This window comes from Cornus florida, unplaced genomic scaffold (genome assembly GCF_030987335.1).
Source record: "Cornus florida cultivar Cherokee Brave unplaced genomic scaffold, ASM3098733v1 CherokeeBrave_3.0.0_Hap2_Chr07, whole genome shotgun sequence".
NCBI lineage: Eukaryota > Viridiplantae > Streptophyta > Magnoliopsida > Cornales > Cornaceae > Cornus > Cornus florida.
In genome coordinates this window covers 13,342,200-13,359,767 of record NW_026775577.1, presented here as the reverse complement: position 1 = coordinate 13,359,767, position 17,568 = coordinate 13,342,200, and the positions used below count along the sequence as shown (strand labels likewise).

Below are 17,568 nucleotides of genomic sequence, written 5' to 3'. Positions count from 1 at the left end.
AATGATAAAAAAATCAATGAAAAAGTTTTGAGAAATCTAACTCCTAAATTCAATAGTGTCGTAGCTGCAGTTGAGCAGTCAAAAGATTTATCTAAGTTGTCTTTTACTCAATTGATGGGATCACTAAAAATGCATGAAAAAAAGATTAAACAGGTTTACAGAAAGTCAAGTGGAGTAGGCTTTACAAACAAAATTAGAGTTTAAAAGAGGCTCAAATGGAAAAGGGAAAAACTATGGATTTCAAGGCAAAAGAGGGAATCAATTCAATGGAAAAGGGAGACAATTCAATAAAGGTAATGGCGAAATTCCTATTTGTTTTCATTGTAGGAAGAAGGGTCGTATTGAACAAGATTGTTGGTACAAAAATAAGAATCCCAATATCCCTCAGTGTTCCTTTTGTGAAAAATATGGACATAATGAAAAAGTCTGTTGGTTTAATCCTAAAAATCAAGCTAACTTTCATGAGGAAAGAGTTGATGAAGAAAAAGTTGAAGATGAAAATGCTAATGATGAACATCTATTCATATCTTGCCTCAATGTTACAGAAAAAAAAAAAAAAATCTGGTATTTTGATAGTGGTTTAACCATATGACCGGAGATAAATCTATTTTTGTTTAACTTGATGAATCTATAATGTCTCAGGTACATATAGGGAACGATAAAAGGGTGCGTTCAAGGCAAATGAACCGTTGCAGTGAATACAAATTTTGGTAAAAAAATTGATTGATGAAGTTTTGTATGTTCTAGGTTTGGCTCAAAATTTGATCAGTTTGGGACAGCTACTCAAGAAAGGTTGTTCAGTTATGTTTGAAGATGACAAATGCATGTTGTACAACAAAAAAAATAAAAAAATTAATATTGTTTTAAAAAATGTCTGATAACAATATTTATCCTCTTGATTTTTCTAAGCTCGGGGATGATAAGAAGGAGAAAGAAGTGGTTGCATGCACTGCAAAAACAACTCCAAAAAAACACTGAGAATTCAAAAAACAAAGAAGAAACCAATGGAAGACAAGTCTGAAAAGACTGAAATTTCAAACAAAACAAAGCATGGAAAAAGCAACAATGCTAGGAGAAGATTCAAAAGAAACAATAGCAGTGATCGTGGTAGAAATTTGAAAACATACCCTAAAATTTGTTAAATTTTTTTGAAAATTTGAATTAAGGGGGAGTATTGGAAGTTAATTCAAATTTAACTTTATTGATATCGTCAATGTTATCGTGAATGTTATCGTGACAGTTAGAGTTTTGAAATTAAAATAAAATGATTGATAAGTTTAGGTTGTTACGTTACGCCTATTTAAAGGATGTGATTGTAATCATATATGTGTCAAAAATTTAATATAATTTACGTAATTATTTACCTTTCATGTATATTTTTTTGTTCATGTTGTTACGTAATGGTTCATTAATAACCAAAAAGAGTAACAAATATATTTAATTGAAAGTGACGTAAAACTCAATTGAGTAAAGAGTCTTCGACATTTTATTTCATTTAAACTCTCAATTCAGAATAGTATTATTCAACTCACAATCATACGAATTTGAATATAAGGAGTCCATTCTCTAATACATTGAGACAAAGGGTTTCTAACAAAGTGGCCACTAAGTCCCGTCAATCGCGTGGCTTCCTTTCTTTGTGGAAGAAAAATTTTCCGTGAGAAAGTTTCACCAAAACTGTTTGGACAATTTAAAGGAACATCTGTGTCATTTCTTCAACTTTCTTTTGAGGTTGTGGGATGTAATTTGATGGTCCAACAATACCTCATCATCTAATCCTAAAGCAAATTCCCGTTAACAAGAATGAATGGAAAGAAAGAAAAGATACCTCCTCCTGTTTCCCCATTATTAGGTGCCCATACTCTCTGTATCTCTCTCTCTCTCTCTCTCTCAATAATTAATATATATATATATATATATATATATATATATATATATTCCGTGTATGCAATTATGCATTTCTAAAGTTGTGTGTATACAATGTATATGTTTGGACGTGTAACATGTGTTTTTCTGTTCAGTGGAGACACAAACTAATGGATTAACATTTTTTTTAAACAAAAAACTATGTGCCTGTGTGTGTGATTTCTTTTTTTCGGGGGTAGTATTGAATAAGAAAAAAAGTATCTCACCTATTTCACAAAAAAAATTAATAATAAAATAAAATAAAATGTTTGTCTCATGATTGTTAAAATAGACTTTGTTTTGTTAATACATATCCTAACTAACACAAATATCTTTAAGATAAGTAAATTTTAATTGAAATTATTTACAGAAAAAAATTAACTTGGATCTTGTATAACACTGAGTTTCAATCTTGCTATTTTCTATTTGTTGATATGTTGCATAAATGCGTAGTCAACAAAATATTCTATGTCAAAATTGTATTATATATTTTCAAAATAAAACGATGAATATAATTATTTTTGTAAAAAATCTACTCTAAAAAATTGCTGAGACACATTAATGTTGTTGATTATTATAAGTAAAATTAATTTAATAATTCTTGTTATCAAGAGCATATTCGGTCTCCTGAATATTGTTGGTGACTTGTTTCTACAAGCCAAAAGTGTGAAGAGCAAATCGTACTTTTTATTAAAAATGAAATCATCTATTTTTCTCTTTAAAATGAGACTATGTTGTATATGTCGTGATCTCTGCTCCCATTTTCGAGAGGTTGAGAGTTCGATACGTGGTGGGGGTAAAAACTAAAAATATATAACAAGTATATATTTGCTTGAACTTTTTGAAGTTTAAAAGACCTAATTATTCCAACGTAGTTATGAAACCTGAATTACAAGTCCGACTTATGTTGGCGCTTCAAACTCCAATGGGGTTTATGTTGGGCCTGATTGAAGTCCGATTGATAGTAGCTGTGCTAACTCCTATCACAGCAATTACAGTAAGGCCTGAAGCCCAACTTTTCATTTATCTAATAGACGAAACAAATTGGAACTTTTGGGCTGGATCAGAGACGACTCAACAAGCTAACAATGTGGGCCTTGTTTTAAAAATTGGGCCTTCTTTTCATGCTACTTTTGTAGACACAGAACGAAAAATCACTGCTCTCTTATCATATTCATTTCATCCAACTTTGGGATAAAAGCAATACTCCTATGAGCCTTTTAATTAGAGGTTAATTAAGAACCCTACCGACGAGAAGATTTTGGTTGTGCCGGGCATACCATCCAATGCGAATGTAACATATCATTTCGTTATTAGCAATTTTAAAAAGTAGGTGGGCCAACTTTCATGAAATGACAATATTTTCATTAGGTGGGCAATACATGCTGATGCAACTCATATCTACTACTTCTTAATCCAAATCCAATGTAACCGACCGAATTCACTCCTATCATTAGTGAATTTTGCTACTAATACAGTTACCGTTATAATAGCATAATTTACCAATGACCATAGTGAAATTCTCTAATTGTGAAAATCTTGATTGAAATTTGGTTCAATTGAATTAAATTTTTTTCAATCCCAAATTTAAAGTGTCAAATCCTTTCTCCCAAATATAGGTTCAAATTTGTTAGATTCACTGGCATTATAAATGGCTTAAAGCATCTTGGTAGAACTGTCACTAATTTTAATCTTGCAAGGAAAATTATGAGAAGTCTACCTAAAAAATGGGATACAAAAGTGACAGCTAACAAGGAGGCTCACAATCTCAACACCCTTGAACTTGATGAACTTCTCGGCTCCTTTCTCACATGGAAGATTACCTTGAAAGATAGAGAAGGAGATCAACACCCCAAACAAATACGCTCAACCACAACAATATTTTTTATTAATAGATATATTGCCATACTTCTTACAAATAAAAAGCTAGCCACAACTTCACTTTTAACTAAAGGCACCAAAACCAACCTTAGGTCACGAAGGTTGAACAAAAGCACACAAAAATAAAGCAACCAAGCATAGCAAGTAGTCAATACATCATTTTCATGACTTTCTTCCAAGAAGGGCGGCTTGAGATATCCATCCACCAGTCATTCACATTCTTCCTCTCCCTCACCAAGTGCCCCTTCCCAGCCTCATTCACGAGATACCTAATGGCGGGAAGGTGGCTCAGGTCGGCGAGGGAGAAGGAGTCTCCGGCAAGGTACTTGCACTTCGACAACCTGTCCTCGTACACGTCCAGCACTTTCTTGAGCTTGTTCTCGGAGCTGTGGACCAATGCCATGTCGCCACGCTGCCCCATCCCGGGGAGGATCACAAGATGAAGCACCATAGCGAACACCAAGTCATTGAAGTTGTGTGCTTCTACTTCCAGCCATTGATCAATTAGGGCTCTCTCCTCCAAGGTGGTTCCTAGTAGGTTGGGGCTTTTGTTTGCATACTTGGCTGCGTAGTAACGGATGATTGCCCTCGATTCTGCAGAAATTGTCAACCAAACACGGAACAGGAATAATGAATTATTTCACATACAACATTGAACAATACTTGTCGATTACGAAATTAATTGTTTTTTTCAATCTTTTATTCTAGGTTCTAATGACATACTAATAAATAAATATTACAAATATATATATATATATATATATATCTAATTATATAAATAAAATAAAACCACCCATATTTAATTTGACAAAAATCAATTAAAACATATGCAGTGGTAATAATTTATAAGTTATAGTAAAAGATATATCAACTAGGCCATGTTTCAAGATCAATAATATGTTTCAAAATAATTATAATCTTTATTACTTTGTTTTTTTTTTTATAATTATAATTTATTTACTTTAAAATTTTAAAGCAAACTTGTCGAAGTTAGATTAATACCTATAAGACTATAAATCATCTAATTTTAACTTTATTTTATATAAACATATAACCTCAAAAAAAATTATCAACTTTAATTGTATTTTAGATTCTTCGAATCGTTCCGCGTAATAAAACCTTTATCCAAATCTGGTTCAAAATAAATTCGACTCTAAAATTTAAACTCAGTCCTAATTTCATAGTCACAAGTGCTTATAAAATTTTGTAATGGGACTCGGGTTGTACTCTGGTTAGGCCCACCCAAGCTTTGAGGCAACCCAAAATTCTGCTGCAAATATATGAAATTGCATATACAAATGGATGATATTCTTACCGAAAAGTTTGAGATCTCCATCCTCTATGGCAGGAACTTGTCCAAATGGCTACAAAATAATGAATAAATCCATTATTAAAAAAAATAATAATAACAAAACATAAATAAAAATTAAATTCGCTTGTGTCTAATAGGAAAATTAAGTAGAATTGAATGAAGAAAATTTTAATAGAGGGCACGTAACTCTTATCATGAATATATATATATTTTTTAAATGGGGAATCCTTCTAACCACGGGGCTTTTTGAAATTATGGTAGCAAGGTAAATATGGGGCAATCACATGCATATCTTTTAAAGTCACATATTTTTGTATCTTGTGAGAGTCAAACTAAAGACGTCTCAATTTACGGCTCACCCTTGAGACAAGAAAACTTCTCGAAGAAGCCTTTGTAGAACACACACGCTTAATTGAATGTGCATGTGTGTGATCACTCCAAAGTTGTGCACTATGCTTGCAATGTCCATGTAATCTTCCATTGTCAATGCATATATATATATATATATATATGAGCAAGAACTCTCACCTGTCGAAGTAGAAACTCTGGACTTTTGTGCTCCCCAGTTTCAAGATCAATATGAATAAGCTCAAAATCCACTCCCAGCTCCACAAGGCAAGCCAACACCCTCTGTGGGCAAGCAGCCTTGATTGCACCGTACACTTTAACCACCATCTTCCAAGCACTAACAATATGTGTGTGAGTGTGTGTGTGTGTGATGAATATATTATGTGTACATATGAAAATATAATGAACTCCGTTTGATGCCAGCAAAGTCAGTGAATATCAACCCTTTTATAGCAAAAAAGCAAAAATCATGTATGGGCTTCCGAATTTTGGATTGTTGTTGGGATTGACAATTTTACTAGAAAACCACAATATGGGGGTTGACATGTGATGATGTGAGTACGTGTTTTTTGCCACAGCATATAACATTTAAATTATATATGTTTTTCTGTTAAATGTTTTTGTTTTTATTGGTTTTGTTCATTGTTGATTCTTTTGGACACGGGGAGTTTTGACTTTTGGGGGTTGTCACATGCTAGCATCCACCGGTTGGTGAATGGGAAAATATAAGTGTGCCATGCAAATTTTTTTAAAGATTTCATGAATAGTTACTAGTTAGGTGGTTTTAGCAATTTACATCTACTTGCTGTATGGTTCTTGACAACACACTAGGAGGGCCCACCTTCCAAGTTTTTTTTTTTTTTTTTTACATATATTTTTTTAATTTTACAATTTCTTGATTTTCAATAATGTCAACCACAAACCACAAATCTTAAATCTAAATTAAATTTGAAACTTTAAGTAGCAAGTAATCTTGAAATTAAATTGTTTTTTAATTTCTATTTCATGATACTCGATTAGATGGTTTTGAATATTTCATATACGCTTAGGCTCCGTTTGTTTCGATGTAAAATATTTTTTTAGAAAATATTTTTCTTTTTCAAGTAAAATATTCTTTTATTTTTATTTTGTCGGTGTTTGGCAAAGATCTATATTTCGGTTGAGATCGAGTCCATTGGGGTAGGGCATGTAAAATAATTTGTCGTAAATTTATTGATAAATTATTTTTGTTAAATTTTAATATTTTTTTTCTTTGTAAATATTTGATGATAACCAAACACTAAAAAATAAAAAATAAATATTTTTTAAAAAATATTTTACGTCCAAACAAACAGAGCCTTACTATTTTATTAAAATAAGAAAAATGATCCATCCTCCCACTTTGAACAATATCAAATCAGTCAGCGATGTTTGAGTGAAAATATGAGGCTCATTCATGTGGAATTACTTAAGTATGCAAGACGAAATAAGACCACTGTTTAAAAAGTGTAATGTTATCACGAAAGTACTTCGTTAAATATTTTAACCTTGTCTTTTTTTCCCCGAGTTAACAAGTTCACATCAATGGAGCTACTTTTACTTTAGAAAAGATTAATGCTATCAGGAAAGCACTTTTACAGTAAACATACTCCAATCATTAGACGAATGACAAAAAGCGTGAAAACGCTCGACCCACACAAATTGAGGTGCGAGTTCATATGAGAGTCCATCACGATAACTTTTTCTTTTAAAAATACCGAAGTTTTGATTCATCACAAACTTGAGAAGAAAATTTACACGAGTATGCTAATAAAATAGGAAAAAAAGCTATTCTAGTATTGATGAAATCAATTTGCACTGCATTACAACAACATTAGTATACATACATCTCCCCCTTTACCTCCAATTATATAATGCTATCGGTTTTACAATTTTGATGTTCATGGTTATGTTCATGCAATGGCGGGAGCCTCGTGCACACTATGCTAGCCCTTTTTTATGGTTCCGTTCACGCCTATGCCAGAACAGATGACCTTCTTGATGGTTGAATACGAGCTTTTGCATATGAAATTGGCAATGCAAGTATCTTCTTCGGTTTGCTAACGTAAGCCCTCTTCGTGAAGTTGTTATAATCGTTGGCTTCAATCTCGTCCAATATTTGGCGATACAACAGCAACGATGCCCACACCTGCAACAGCCATGATCAATGTGGATTCACATTTAAAAGGGCAGCTCAGACAAATTGCTAACATATCACTCAAATTGCAAGAACATGGCATGGCATTATGTCAATGCATCATGGACATTCAAGTACTGTGTCAAAATAGTCAAACTATACCATTTACACTATCATTAAATCTAGATTGAAAGCAAAATGATATGATTTAGTAGTGTAGCATGACATGGTCATACCATACACACAAACACACACACACACACATATATAAGCTATTTGAAAGTAACCCATATTATGTTAGTGTGAAATATTATACTGAGTTTAATTTTTTTAAAGCTCCCTACAACCAAAGAAGAGCTCTGTGGTGTTTCGCGGTATATATTAGGAAGAATAATAAAAATTTCCCACTACTTACCGGCCATCTACTAGCTGAGCTGAGTTCTGTGACTCCTTTCTCTGCCTCGTCGAAGAACATCCTTGCCCTCTTAATTTGACTCTTCATAAACTTCCTCCACTTATCTGTTACCTTTCCGGTAAATACGTCTTCATCCGAGAGCCCTGCCTGTGCCAGTTCATCTTGTGGTAGATAAACCCTTCCTCTTCTAGAACTGAAGGAAAACAAACATTTATGAGCAACCAGAAGAAAAAGGCAGAGAATTTCAATACACAAGAATGATAAAAAAGGAAAAAGAAAAAAAAAATCAAAATCTTGCAAGTTTATAAGACTGAAATGTCAATGTAAATATTTGGACATTTTTTTTTTTAGTTGTCCACTAGACTTCCATGGTGATCACAACATTACAACCAATCCATGAAAGAACTGTCTTTTATAGCTTTCGGGATGGTGGTTTAAGAACAATGTTTCTGAGGCTCAAAATGATAGCTCTGTACTTACTCTTCTCCAACATCTCTGAGTATGTTGGTCAACTGATTTGCAATTCCTAATGCCAAGGCAGCATTATAGACGCTCTCTGTTGTTGCCTTTGTATCAGGTGCAATTCCCATAATTGGAACACTCATCAATCCAACAGTCCCGGCCACATAGTAACAATAGAGATATAGCTCATCGAAGTTTTTGTATCTCGACTTTTTAAGATCCATCCTCATCCCTTCAATCATATCTTTGAATGGCTGCAAAAGAAAATATTCAAAAAATTGATAAGTTGTTCCTAAGCATTGAAAGCAGAGAAAAAAATAATAATAAAAGAGCTGAATCCCCAGAACGAGATAATGCAGAGTCAAAACAAGAATTATGAAGATAAGTGCAAATTTACCTAGATATGAACAGAATATCTAGGCAAGGATGTTCTCTAGTTAATTCAAGGCATAATGGCTTCTCATATCTACTAAAATGAAATGCTGCACTGTATTGAGGGAAAAAGAAAGGCTAATAAAGGATGGTACGGTCCTGGCCGGTGCTTAATGCACTGGTTAAATGCAGGTTGAAATCCAGAGAGCAGCCACTTCGTGCAAATACGTCAAAGGTTAGGTTTGTATCGAATCCACTGCTCCCAGCACCCACGAAAGGTGACCACACTGGGTAACAATCCTTTTTACAAAGGTGGTATGGCTCTTGAAATAGGCGCCTCCTTAAGTCCAATTACCTTTGCACTATTCTTCATCCAAGATTTAAAGTAGAGGCAAGATTCATAGATTTTAATTGTGGTAAGTCATCAAATGTTGTCACTTCCTTGATAAGCCAGGCATTTGGCTCACTCATAAGGGAAAGTAAACGAGAGGGAGCAAGTTCATGATGGTAAAAAAAATTACATCCGGCTTTATGAACTTGAGCTTTTACAGTAACTAGTCTCTCGTGCATAGAATCTTGAATTGAAACAAGGCGCAAAACGTTTGAAGAGCATGATGAAGAAACTGGCATCATGCTGTTTAGCTTGGAGCATCTTAATTATGAGAAGGATTCCATGAGGTGGTACGTTGTAATGTTAAGTAAAAACAAATTTTTTTTTTTTTTTTTTTTCAATTATGTAAAAACAATTAAAAAATTTCTAACCTGTATATCAACAGGAAACTTCATTACTGTGTCTGATAGAGCAGCGTCAAGCATATCAAAAGGCCGTCCTTGAAAGAGATCTTCTAGCCTTGACTCCCACCTGTCCAAAGCTTTAGGTGTTATGTGTGATGCATTGGGCCCATCAACAAGCTCATCTGTCCTTCTACACCACACTGCATAAACAGAGAAAATCATAAGAAAATTGATTTTGTTCGGATTGAATTCACACACACACACAATATCATGGCAACTTTAATAATTTTTTCCAGATATCAGGATAAAATTTACAAACTGTTGTTGTAATTCCAGATCATTTCTTCAATAAATTGAATAAAACCCTTATTTACCCACACAATATAAAATTGTCTAACCGGCTAAAGTAGTTAGAGAAACATATATGCCTGAAGGTAGTCAAAATCAAACCAACAAAAGAGGCAGAAAATGTATAGAGTCCGAATTGTGAGTGTTGTCTCAGCAGTACTATCTTTAGTTTAACTTATCATGAATGATGAAATAATTTCTTTATGTTTGAGAAAATAGCAGTAGTAACCTAACTTGGAGGAACAAAATTGTCATATTATAAATAACTATTTCGATTCCGTATTATAATAACATACTTCTTCAATGCAGAAAACTTTAGTGGGAGCTTCATAAATGAACTAAATTATTCTTTCTTGGCATACTCACTTGAACGAAACGTCTTTACCATATCATACAGAAAAATTCACCACTTAACTAGCATTATTGAAGACTTGTTTAATTACAAAATGCTAACAAAACAATGTTTGAACTCTCCCTCCCTCCTTAGTTGGACAGCTCAAAATTAACAAAAATTAAAAGGGAAAAGAAGTGGAAGATTACACAACAACACACGCAAAGTCAAAGTGGAGATCAAAGATTCCATTATCGGGAATTTTCTATTTGGTGGATCTGGTCCACCAACACCATTATGTTTGTTTCGAAACAGTTAATCTACCATAAATTAAAAATTAGACTGTTAATGTGTGGTTGCACATAGAAACACGCATTCAAAATTCAAATATACCAAACAATTCAGGTTCCGTATCACTAATTGAAGAAAAGGTGAGCTATTATGGTTAGAATATTAGGATTGAAGAAGATTCGCATGTATCCCACCTTTGACGGAAAATAAATAAATAAATAAATAAATTTGCATGTGAAACAAAATGTCTTGGTCACAGAAGCAAGAAATATTTAATTCAATTAAAGACCAGACCACATTTTCATTCAGCTCCAACTCATATTCTTAGCTGCTCTCAGGATTTAATTGGTTTTCCTTTGTTTTCTAACAATTACATAAATTATCCTGCAAACCATTCATCCCAAATGGAATCACAAACTACTTTAGCCTCTCAATTCTATTTGAAATGCATAACTAAGAAAATTAAATTAAAATTCAACTTAAAACATTGCATGACAAAAGTTTAAGTTACAAGCCACATAACCTCACCATATATTGCCCATATAGCTCTTCGCCTCTCGGGGGTCATTAGCAGAGTTCCTGAAAAAGGCAAACCAGAATTAATACTATAAATCAGCAAGTAATTCAAAGTGGTCCATCAACTAAATTCAATTTAACTCAAGAACAGATAAAATAAGGCTAACCCAAGTAAAATGTCTTGGCATACTCTGCACAAACTTCACCACACCGGTCATAAGCTTCACTCAACACACTCAGTGTCCCCGGAAGAACAATATCCGGTTTCACATCGAGATCATCAGTAGACCTACTATACGGCTTCTTCATCAAGGCTGCCTGCTTCAACACCACATCATAAACCTTCTGCTCCGACGTGACCACGATTTCGTGAGCCGGGTTTGCTACCATGCTCGAAAGAACTGGGAATTTTGCTCCATTCTCAAACCCTGACTCACCCAAGTAGGAATACCTCAAATCACCATAGGGAGGGCTACAATTCCACCTCTGCTTCTTACCCTTCTTGAGTCTGCCATTACACATCAAATTTGGTGAATCTACTAACCGGTTTCCCTCCCGGACTGACTCGAGGAATCCAAAGCCATTGGAGACCTCAGAACTGGGGGACACCACCCATAACAAAGCAACAGACATATTGAACTTGAAAAGTTTAGTTTTTTTGGCTCTTGAAATACTCTTTTTCCCTTCTGTGTTTTTTTTTTTTTTTTTTTTTCTGTCAAGCCTTTTATCATACAAAATGCATTCAACTCTATCCTCTTTCAAAGAAAAAACCAGAAAACAAATCAAACAGCTGACCAAATAGAACCAACTCAAGTCAAGAAAATCCTATATGTTCTTTTGAACAAGTAATGAACCAGAAAACAAATTCTGTAGTATGAACCAAATATCAAACACTAATGAAACAGTTAAAGCTCGCAAGAGAAATAATATCAAAGAAAGAGAACCCCAGAAAGCATATCATAAATCAAGCTCAGAGATTGGGACTTTCTAGTGTGAGAAGCTGAGGTTGGTGTTTGTCACTGTCTTTTGGGTAAAGGGTATATTCTATTTTAGTGAGAAATTTATTAAAATAAGCTCACTTTCTATAATTCATAGAACAAGTCGATGTTACCATTTGTAAAAACCAGACACAATGACCAGAAAAAGGAATGGAAAATAGAAAACCAACCATGGACCAACCTGTTTGGTTGGCATTAATTAACCATTCAAGTGCTAAGGCATCAACATTACAGTAAATAAAGAAACCGTGGCCACCCAAATCGCTGCCCACACAATCTGACCCACCCAATTCCACACTCTTCCACATTCTTCAATTTGTTGTCTGTACACAATTAAGCTAATTAGCTAACTTTTGTTGTTAATTGCATATATATATATATTTCCCACTTTTATAGGTTGGGATGGTCCGACCCGCTAGGTTTGAATTGTTTTTGGACCTAGTCCGGATTTTAGTGTTTTTCTTTTTCTTTTTTTTTTTTTTTTTTTTTTTTTTTTTAACTAAATTGAGATTGATAAATTCATCAAAAAAATTGTCAAATTTTAGTAGCAGGGTTTATTTTTTTATTTATGATTTAGTCTTTTTTTTTTTTTTTTTCCTTAAAATGTTACTTTGAACATATATATACACACATTCTGTAGTGCTAGCTAACTATACTGCAATTAAGGTGATATTCTAAGCCCCCAATAAGAAGAGAGGCACATATCTCATTACGTTAGTAGCAATGTTTAATTTTTTATTCATGATTTAGACATCTTCTGTCTTTCTTTTTGCTCTTAAAATGTTACTTTAAACATATACACATTATATACCGCAATTAAGGCAATATTCTAAGCCCAATAAAAAGAGAGGCGCATATCTCATTACGTTAGTAGCAGTGTTTAATTTTTATTCATGATTTAGACTTCTTCTTTCTTTCTTTCTTTTTTCTCTTAAAATGTTACTTTAAACATATGCACTTTGTGTAGTGCTGGCTCAAATACGGCAACTAAAATGATAGCCGAAGCCCCCAATAGGAAAAGAGGCGCACATCTCATTACATTAGTTATATACAGAGTATTTCTTTTGATTATATTGTACAGCTCAAGCAAAATACAATTAAGGGCCTTCAATAGGAGAAGAGGTCTCATGTCTCATTATATTAATTTCTTTTAATGAATTAATTATACTTTGTGTATTGTATTAATGATCAGATAAATATAATTAATCTTTTATTGGTCAATGTAATTTTTTTTATATTAATTAATATAAGTGTATATTAATAAATTTTTTATAATTTGTGTACTGTATTAATTACCAAATAAATTCAACTATTCTTTTATTATTCAATACAAGTTTCTTTTATTTAAATCTTATAATACTTCTCTCTTTTCCTTCTGAAAGACTTTATAACAATGTAAAGGGTTCAAGAAAATGCAATTACAAGACATAGATTCAACACTGACTCTCATTTAACTAAGCATTTAATTTTATTTCAAAATAATTCAAACTTAAATTTTTTATTATTTTATAACATGCACTAAAGGAGAAACACTTTAATGTTCTTAATATATTAATTAAACAGCATCTCCAATTTATTAAATACTAATACAATTATATCACCTACTAAATAAATATATATATATATATATATATATATTTTTCTTATGTGGAAGATATAATTGGTGGGTAATGGATATTTCTGAGTGCCCACTGCCCACCCAAATTTGATGACCCGGATTAGGACAACACTAGCACCAAATATTTCTATAAGTAATGAAATGAAAAGTTTGGTTTAAAAAGAGCAAACCAAACCTCGGTGACACGTGGAACAACACCCAATCAAATCAAGATAACGTTATCAAAAAAGCGCTGTGATTGTACACGTGGTGTCTGAGGAATGAGTGGTGAAAATTCCCATTACAAAATACCCCTATATTGGACCATGTGGGACCCAAAGAGATAAAAGCGAAGTGGTGGGGGGCTCTGTGGGGCCCACTTTTGTCATCGAGTGGAAAAGATGTCTGAAAAGACCACATCGTAGTTCTCGTGTCCACATGACCTCCCGAAGGGCCAGCTTGTTGACACATCGTCACTTTGCACCACTTCCCTCAATTTCACCGACTGGTGTCTTTTAAAATAAACACACGCGAGAGTACAAATGAACGACGGTAATTGCGATTTGGCCCATACACGTGTCGTTTTGGATGCATTGGATGGACGGTTGTGCTGAGCTCATGAGTCACGTGATGGACACGTGAGCACGTGAGCTGGATTCAACCACGAAGTTGGTTTCTATACCACCCACGAATGAACGGGACAATGTTAATGTACTGCGTAAGGGAAGCAAATATTTTAGTGTCGAATAATGGTCTGAATTTTGTTGGAATCCTTGCACAAGTGCGATCTTAGCTCATGTCATGCATCATGTGCAATAAATTTTTGATAAACCTATGTTGGAAAAATTATTTTTAGTGGGTTCCGGGAGCGGAGTTAAGATTTAAATTCTGAAGGTGTACAGTGAATTTTTTTTTTTAAAAGAAATTTTAAGAAATAGAAGAAAAAACACAAATAAGAAGAAAAATGAAATAAACGAACTAGAGCATGAATGAATAAACAAAATTTGACTTTTTTAAAAAGGAAATTAAAAAAAATGTAAAGAGTAAATAAGGAGGAAAAGGAAAATTTTAAAAGAATTTTGGAAATTTAGGGAGGCATAATATACAAATATATATATATATATATATATATATGTACAAAAAATTATAAAAAACCATATATATAATATAGGGCGGGGCCAGGCCCCACTTAGGCATATATTGGCGCCGCCCTTGGTCCCACATTGACCCTTTGTCTCCCGATTTGAACCGAATTCGGTTCAATTAACTAGATTCTATCTAGTTGGATGGTGAATTAAAATTCGCATTTAACTCAAACAACTAGACTCTAGTCTAGTTAAATGGAGAATCAAAATTCCCTTCAATGATGATACACAAATCAAAACCCTCGTAATGATTTTCATGGTTGATAGGTTGATTTTTATAATTAAAAATGCATTGTACAACATGATTTATTTGAGAGTAATTTGCTCATTTAAATGTGTCAATGTGATAGTCGGTGCAATTAAGAACACCTATATTTCATATTGAGGTGTCTACTTATAATTAATTTATTGTCCATTTTTATGATTACACCATTAGATACTTACATTATTAATTTCAATTTTTTTTATTTGACTTAATTTTCTAAAAAAAAAAAAAAAAAAAATCCTATTTTCTAATAATTGAAAATTAGAAAGCTTTAAAAAAAAAAAAGAAAAAAGAAAAAAAGAAGCTCTGATTGGTTGATTATATCTAAAAATTGATTCATAAAAACTCAATTAAAAAGAAAATGTATGGGCTGCTTGATTTTTAATTCAAAAACTAATTCTCAACAAGCCAGAGAACAAAAAAATTAAAAATTATAAAAGACGTTATCTAAATTATCTAAAAATAACCTTTTTATAGGAATTAAGTGCGCTTAACACCCTATATTGACCCCCTTACGTGCACAAAACTCCTCCCCAACTTTTAAAATTGTGCAAATAAATTAATAAAATGACCAAATTACCCTTTTATACTCCATTTTCATATTATTTAAAAAAACTGAATTTATGAAATGACCAAATAGGACATAAGCTACATTCCGGCAACCATTCTCTCGTGGCTGGCCTTGGGTGTCGCCTTACCGGTGAGCTCCATTTTCTCGTGAAATTGCGATGGATTTTTTATGTGATCGGACAAACCAGTAGAGAGATAGAGAGGAGAGAGTGTGTTTTGCTCGTGAAAAAGAACAAAAAAAAAAAGACGATCAGTGAGACAACCAATCGTCTTCGGTAATGAACGTGGAGATGATCCATTGGAGGCGGGCTTGATGGTGGCGACTAACGAGGCGTCGATGCCCACGAAGAATCGAGAGGCAGTGTGGTCCCTAAGGTCTTCTTCACCATGGTGATCGGCGGTGCACCGGCCGACCTGATCTTGATGGAGCTGTACGCCGACACCACTCCCCGCACCGCCGAGAACTTTTCGAGCCCTCTGCACCGATGGCGAGTCCATCTACAGCCCCAAGTTCGCCGATTGGAAGGAAAACGGTCCCGTTGTCGGAGTCAAAGACCAGCGATCACTACCGTCTGTGGCCACGCCTCAGCCGTCAGCTACATCCTCACGTCGAGCCACGACTATGTTGTTCCCACCACTGCCGCCACACAGCAAATCCAACTCATGACCTCATCTCACCGTCGTCTGTGGCCGAGCCTCAACCACCGGTGGAGACCTTTGTCGAGTTGTTTCGGTGAGTATTGTAGAGAGATTGAAGGTCTTTGATTGAATCGGTACCCATGGACTCCGAAGCAGCAGAAGACATCCGCTCTCTCTCTCTGCGTGGTGGTGAAGTTGGGAATGCCGACGGTGGTGGTGGCTATGGCCGTTGGCAGTTGCAGTGGTGGTTCTGCAGATTTAGGGTAGGGCATTTTTGGAAGGATAGGGCAAAACGGACATATTACAATTACTTTATGTTTGAGTGGACAATTACTAAACTATACTATAAGAGGAGTGTTAAGTGCACATAGCACAATTTTAAAAATAAAAGGTAAAAGTGGTTCTCAAGGTATACAAGAGGAGTGTTAAGTGCACATACCTTTTGTAATAGTAAAGTTTTTTTTGTACAATTTTTTTTTTCAATTTTTTAAAAATAAAAAATTATTCTCGAAGTTACAAACAAGAACTTGTTTTTAGAGAAATGAACTAAGCTGACCATATAATTTGGTTTGTTTCTTTAAAAAGACCATTGCATTTACTTGGGGAGCAGATATTGGATGTACCTGGCATATCATGTCATAAGTATATCCACCCCATCAAATATAACATATTAAAGCATCTCCCACAACTGTGTATATTTTTTTGTGAAAATCTAATGTGTCATAATAGATTTACACAAAAAATTTGAACTATTTATATTTAGCTCCAACTATTATTTTATATTTTTTTTTGTATAAAAATACAACTGTCAATAACAACCAACCAACCACGTGTCTCCCATAACTGGTACAAACCTACTTAATATAGGGTTGATTCATATAAACCTACTTAATATAGAATTGATTCGTTAATAAAATGAGAAAGATTTGGAATATTTATATTTAGCTCCAACTATTATTTTATACTTTTTGTGTAAAAATGTATCTCTCAATAACAACCAACCAATCACGTATCCCCCATAACGGGTACAAACTTACTTAATATAGGGTTGATTCGTTAATGTAATGAGAATGAGAGAGGAGAAAGAAAATATGTTGATGTGAAAGGTTATATAAAATACATAACAATTTTACACATTTTTGCATCTTAACAAACTGTTTATTTTGCATCTCATTATCCATAATTTTACGAATAAGTTAGACCAATTTTTTTAAAAATAATGCATGGTCATTAATCGGACATTGTAATGACCCCGTATTCAATATCTATTTCTACTCGGGAAT

General features: G+C 33.7%; 2 protein-coding genes across 2 annotated transcripts; both read right to left on the bottom strand.

Moving 5' to 3' along the window:
- Window positions 1–3,782: 3,782 nt before the first annotated feature.
- On the bottom strand, window positions 3,783–5,854 carry LOC132267487 (glutathione S-transferase F11-like). The gene is made up of 3 exons (XM_059768646.1): window positions 5,627–5,854; window positions 5,102–5,150; window positions 3,783–4,380 (listed from the first exon to the last, which is right to left on the bottom strand). Exons 1-3 carry the CDS (start codon window positions 5,771–5,773, stop codon window positions 3,935–3,937), a joined length of 642 nt encoding a protein of 213 aa, XP_059624629.1. The 5' UTR covers window positions 5,774–5,854; the 3' UTR covers window positions 3,783–3,934.
- A 1,386-nt stretch (window positions 5,855–7,240) lies between these two features.
- LOC132266439 (phytoene synthase 2, chloroplastic-like) lies at window positions 7,241–12,241 on the bottom strand. Its single transcript, XM_059767313.1, has 6 exons — window positions 11,239–12,241; window positions 11,084–11,134; window positions 9,613–9,785; window positions 8,497–8,732; window positions 8,017–8,209; window positions 7,241–7,613 (listed from the first exon to the last, which is right to left on the bottom strand). The coding sequence occupies exons 1-6, from the start codon at window positions 11,702–11,704 to the stop codon at window positions 7,440–7,442; spliced, it is 1,293 nt and encodes a 430-aa protein (XP_059623296.1). The 5' UTR covers window positions 11,705–12,241; the 3' UTR covers window positions 7,241–7,439.
- Between the last annotated feature and the right edge of the window lie 5,327 nt (window positions 12,242–17,568).

What these genes read in the sequence shown, in the direction of transcription:
- LOC132267487 (XM_059768646.1), bottom strand. Translation starts at nt 5,773, where the DNA reads ATGGTGGTTAAAGTGTACGGTGCAATCAAGGCTGCTTGCCCACAGAGG. An exon ending in CAGAGTTTCTACTTCGACAG is followed by an intron (nt 5,151 to 5,626) that starts GTGAGAGTTCTT and finishes ATTATTTTGTAG; the next exon opens with CCATTTGGACAAGTTCCTGC. An exon ending in TGGAGATCTCAAACTTTTCG is followed by an intron (nt 4,381 to 5,101) that starts GTAAGAATATCA and finishes CAATTTCTGCAG; the next exon opens with AATCGAGGGCAATCATCCGT.
- LOC132266439 (XM_059767313.1), bottom strand. Translation starts at nt 11,704, where the DNA reads ATGTCTGTTGCTTTGTTATGGGTGGTGTCCCCCAGTTCTGAGGTCTCC. An exon ending in AGCTATATGGGCAATATATG is followed by an intron (nt 9,786 to 11,083) that starts GTGAGGTTATGT and finishes CTGTTTATGCAG; the next exon opens with TGTGGTGTAGAAGGACAGAT. An exon ending in AGTTTCCTGTTGATATACAG is followed by an intron (nt 8,733 to 9,612) that starts GTTAGAAATTTT and finishes TTTCTTTTGCAG; the next exon opens with CCATTCAAAGATATGATTGA.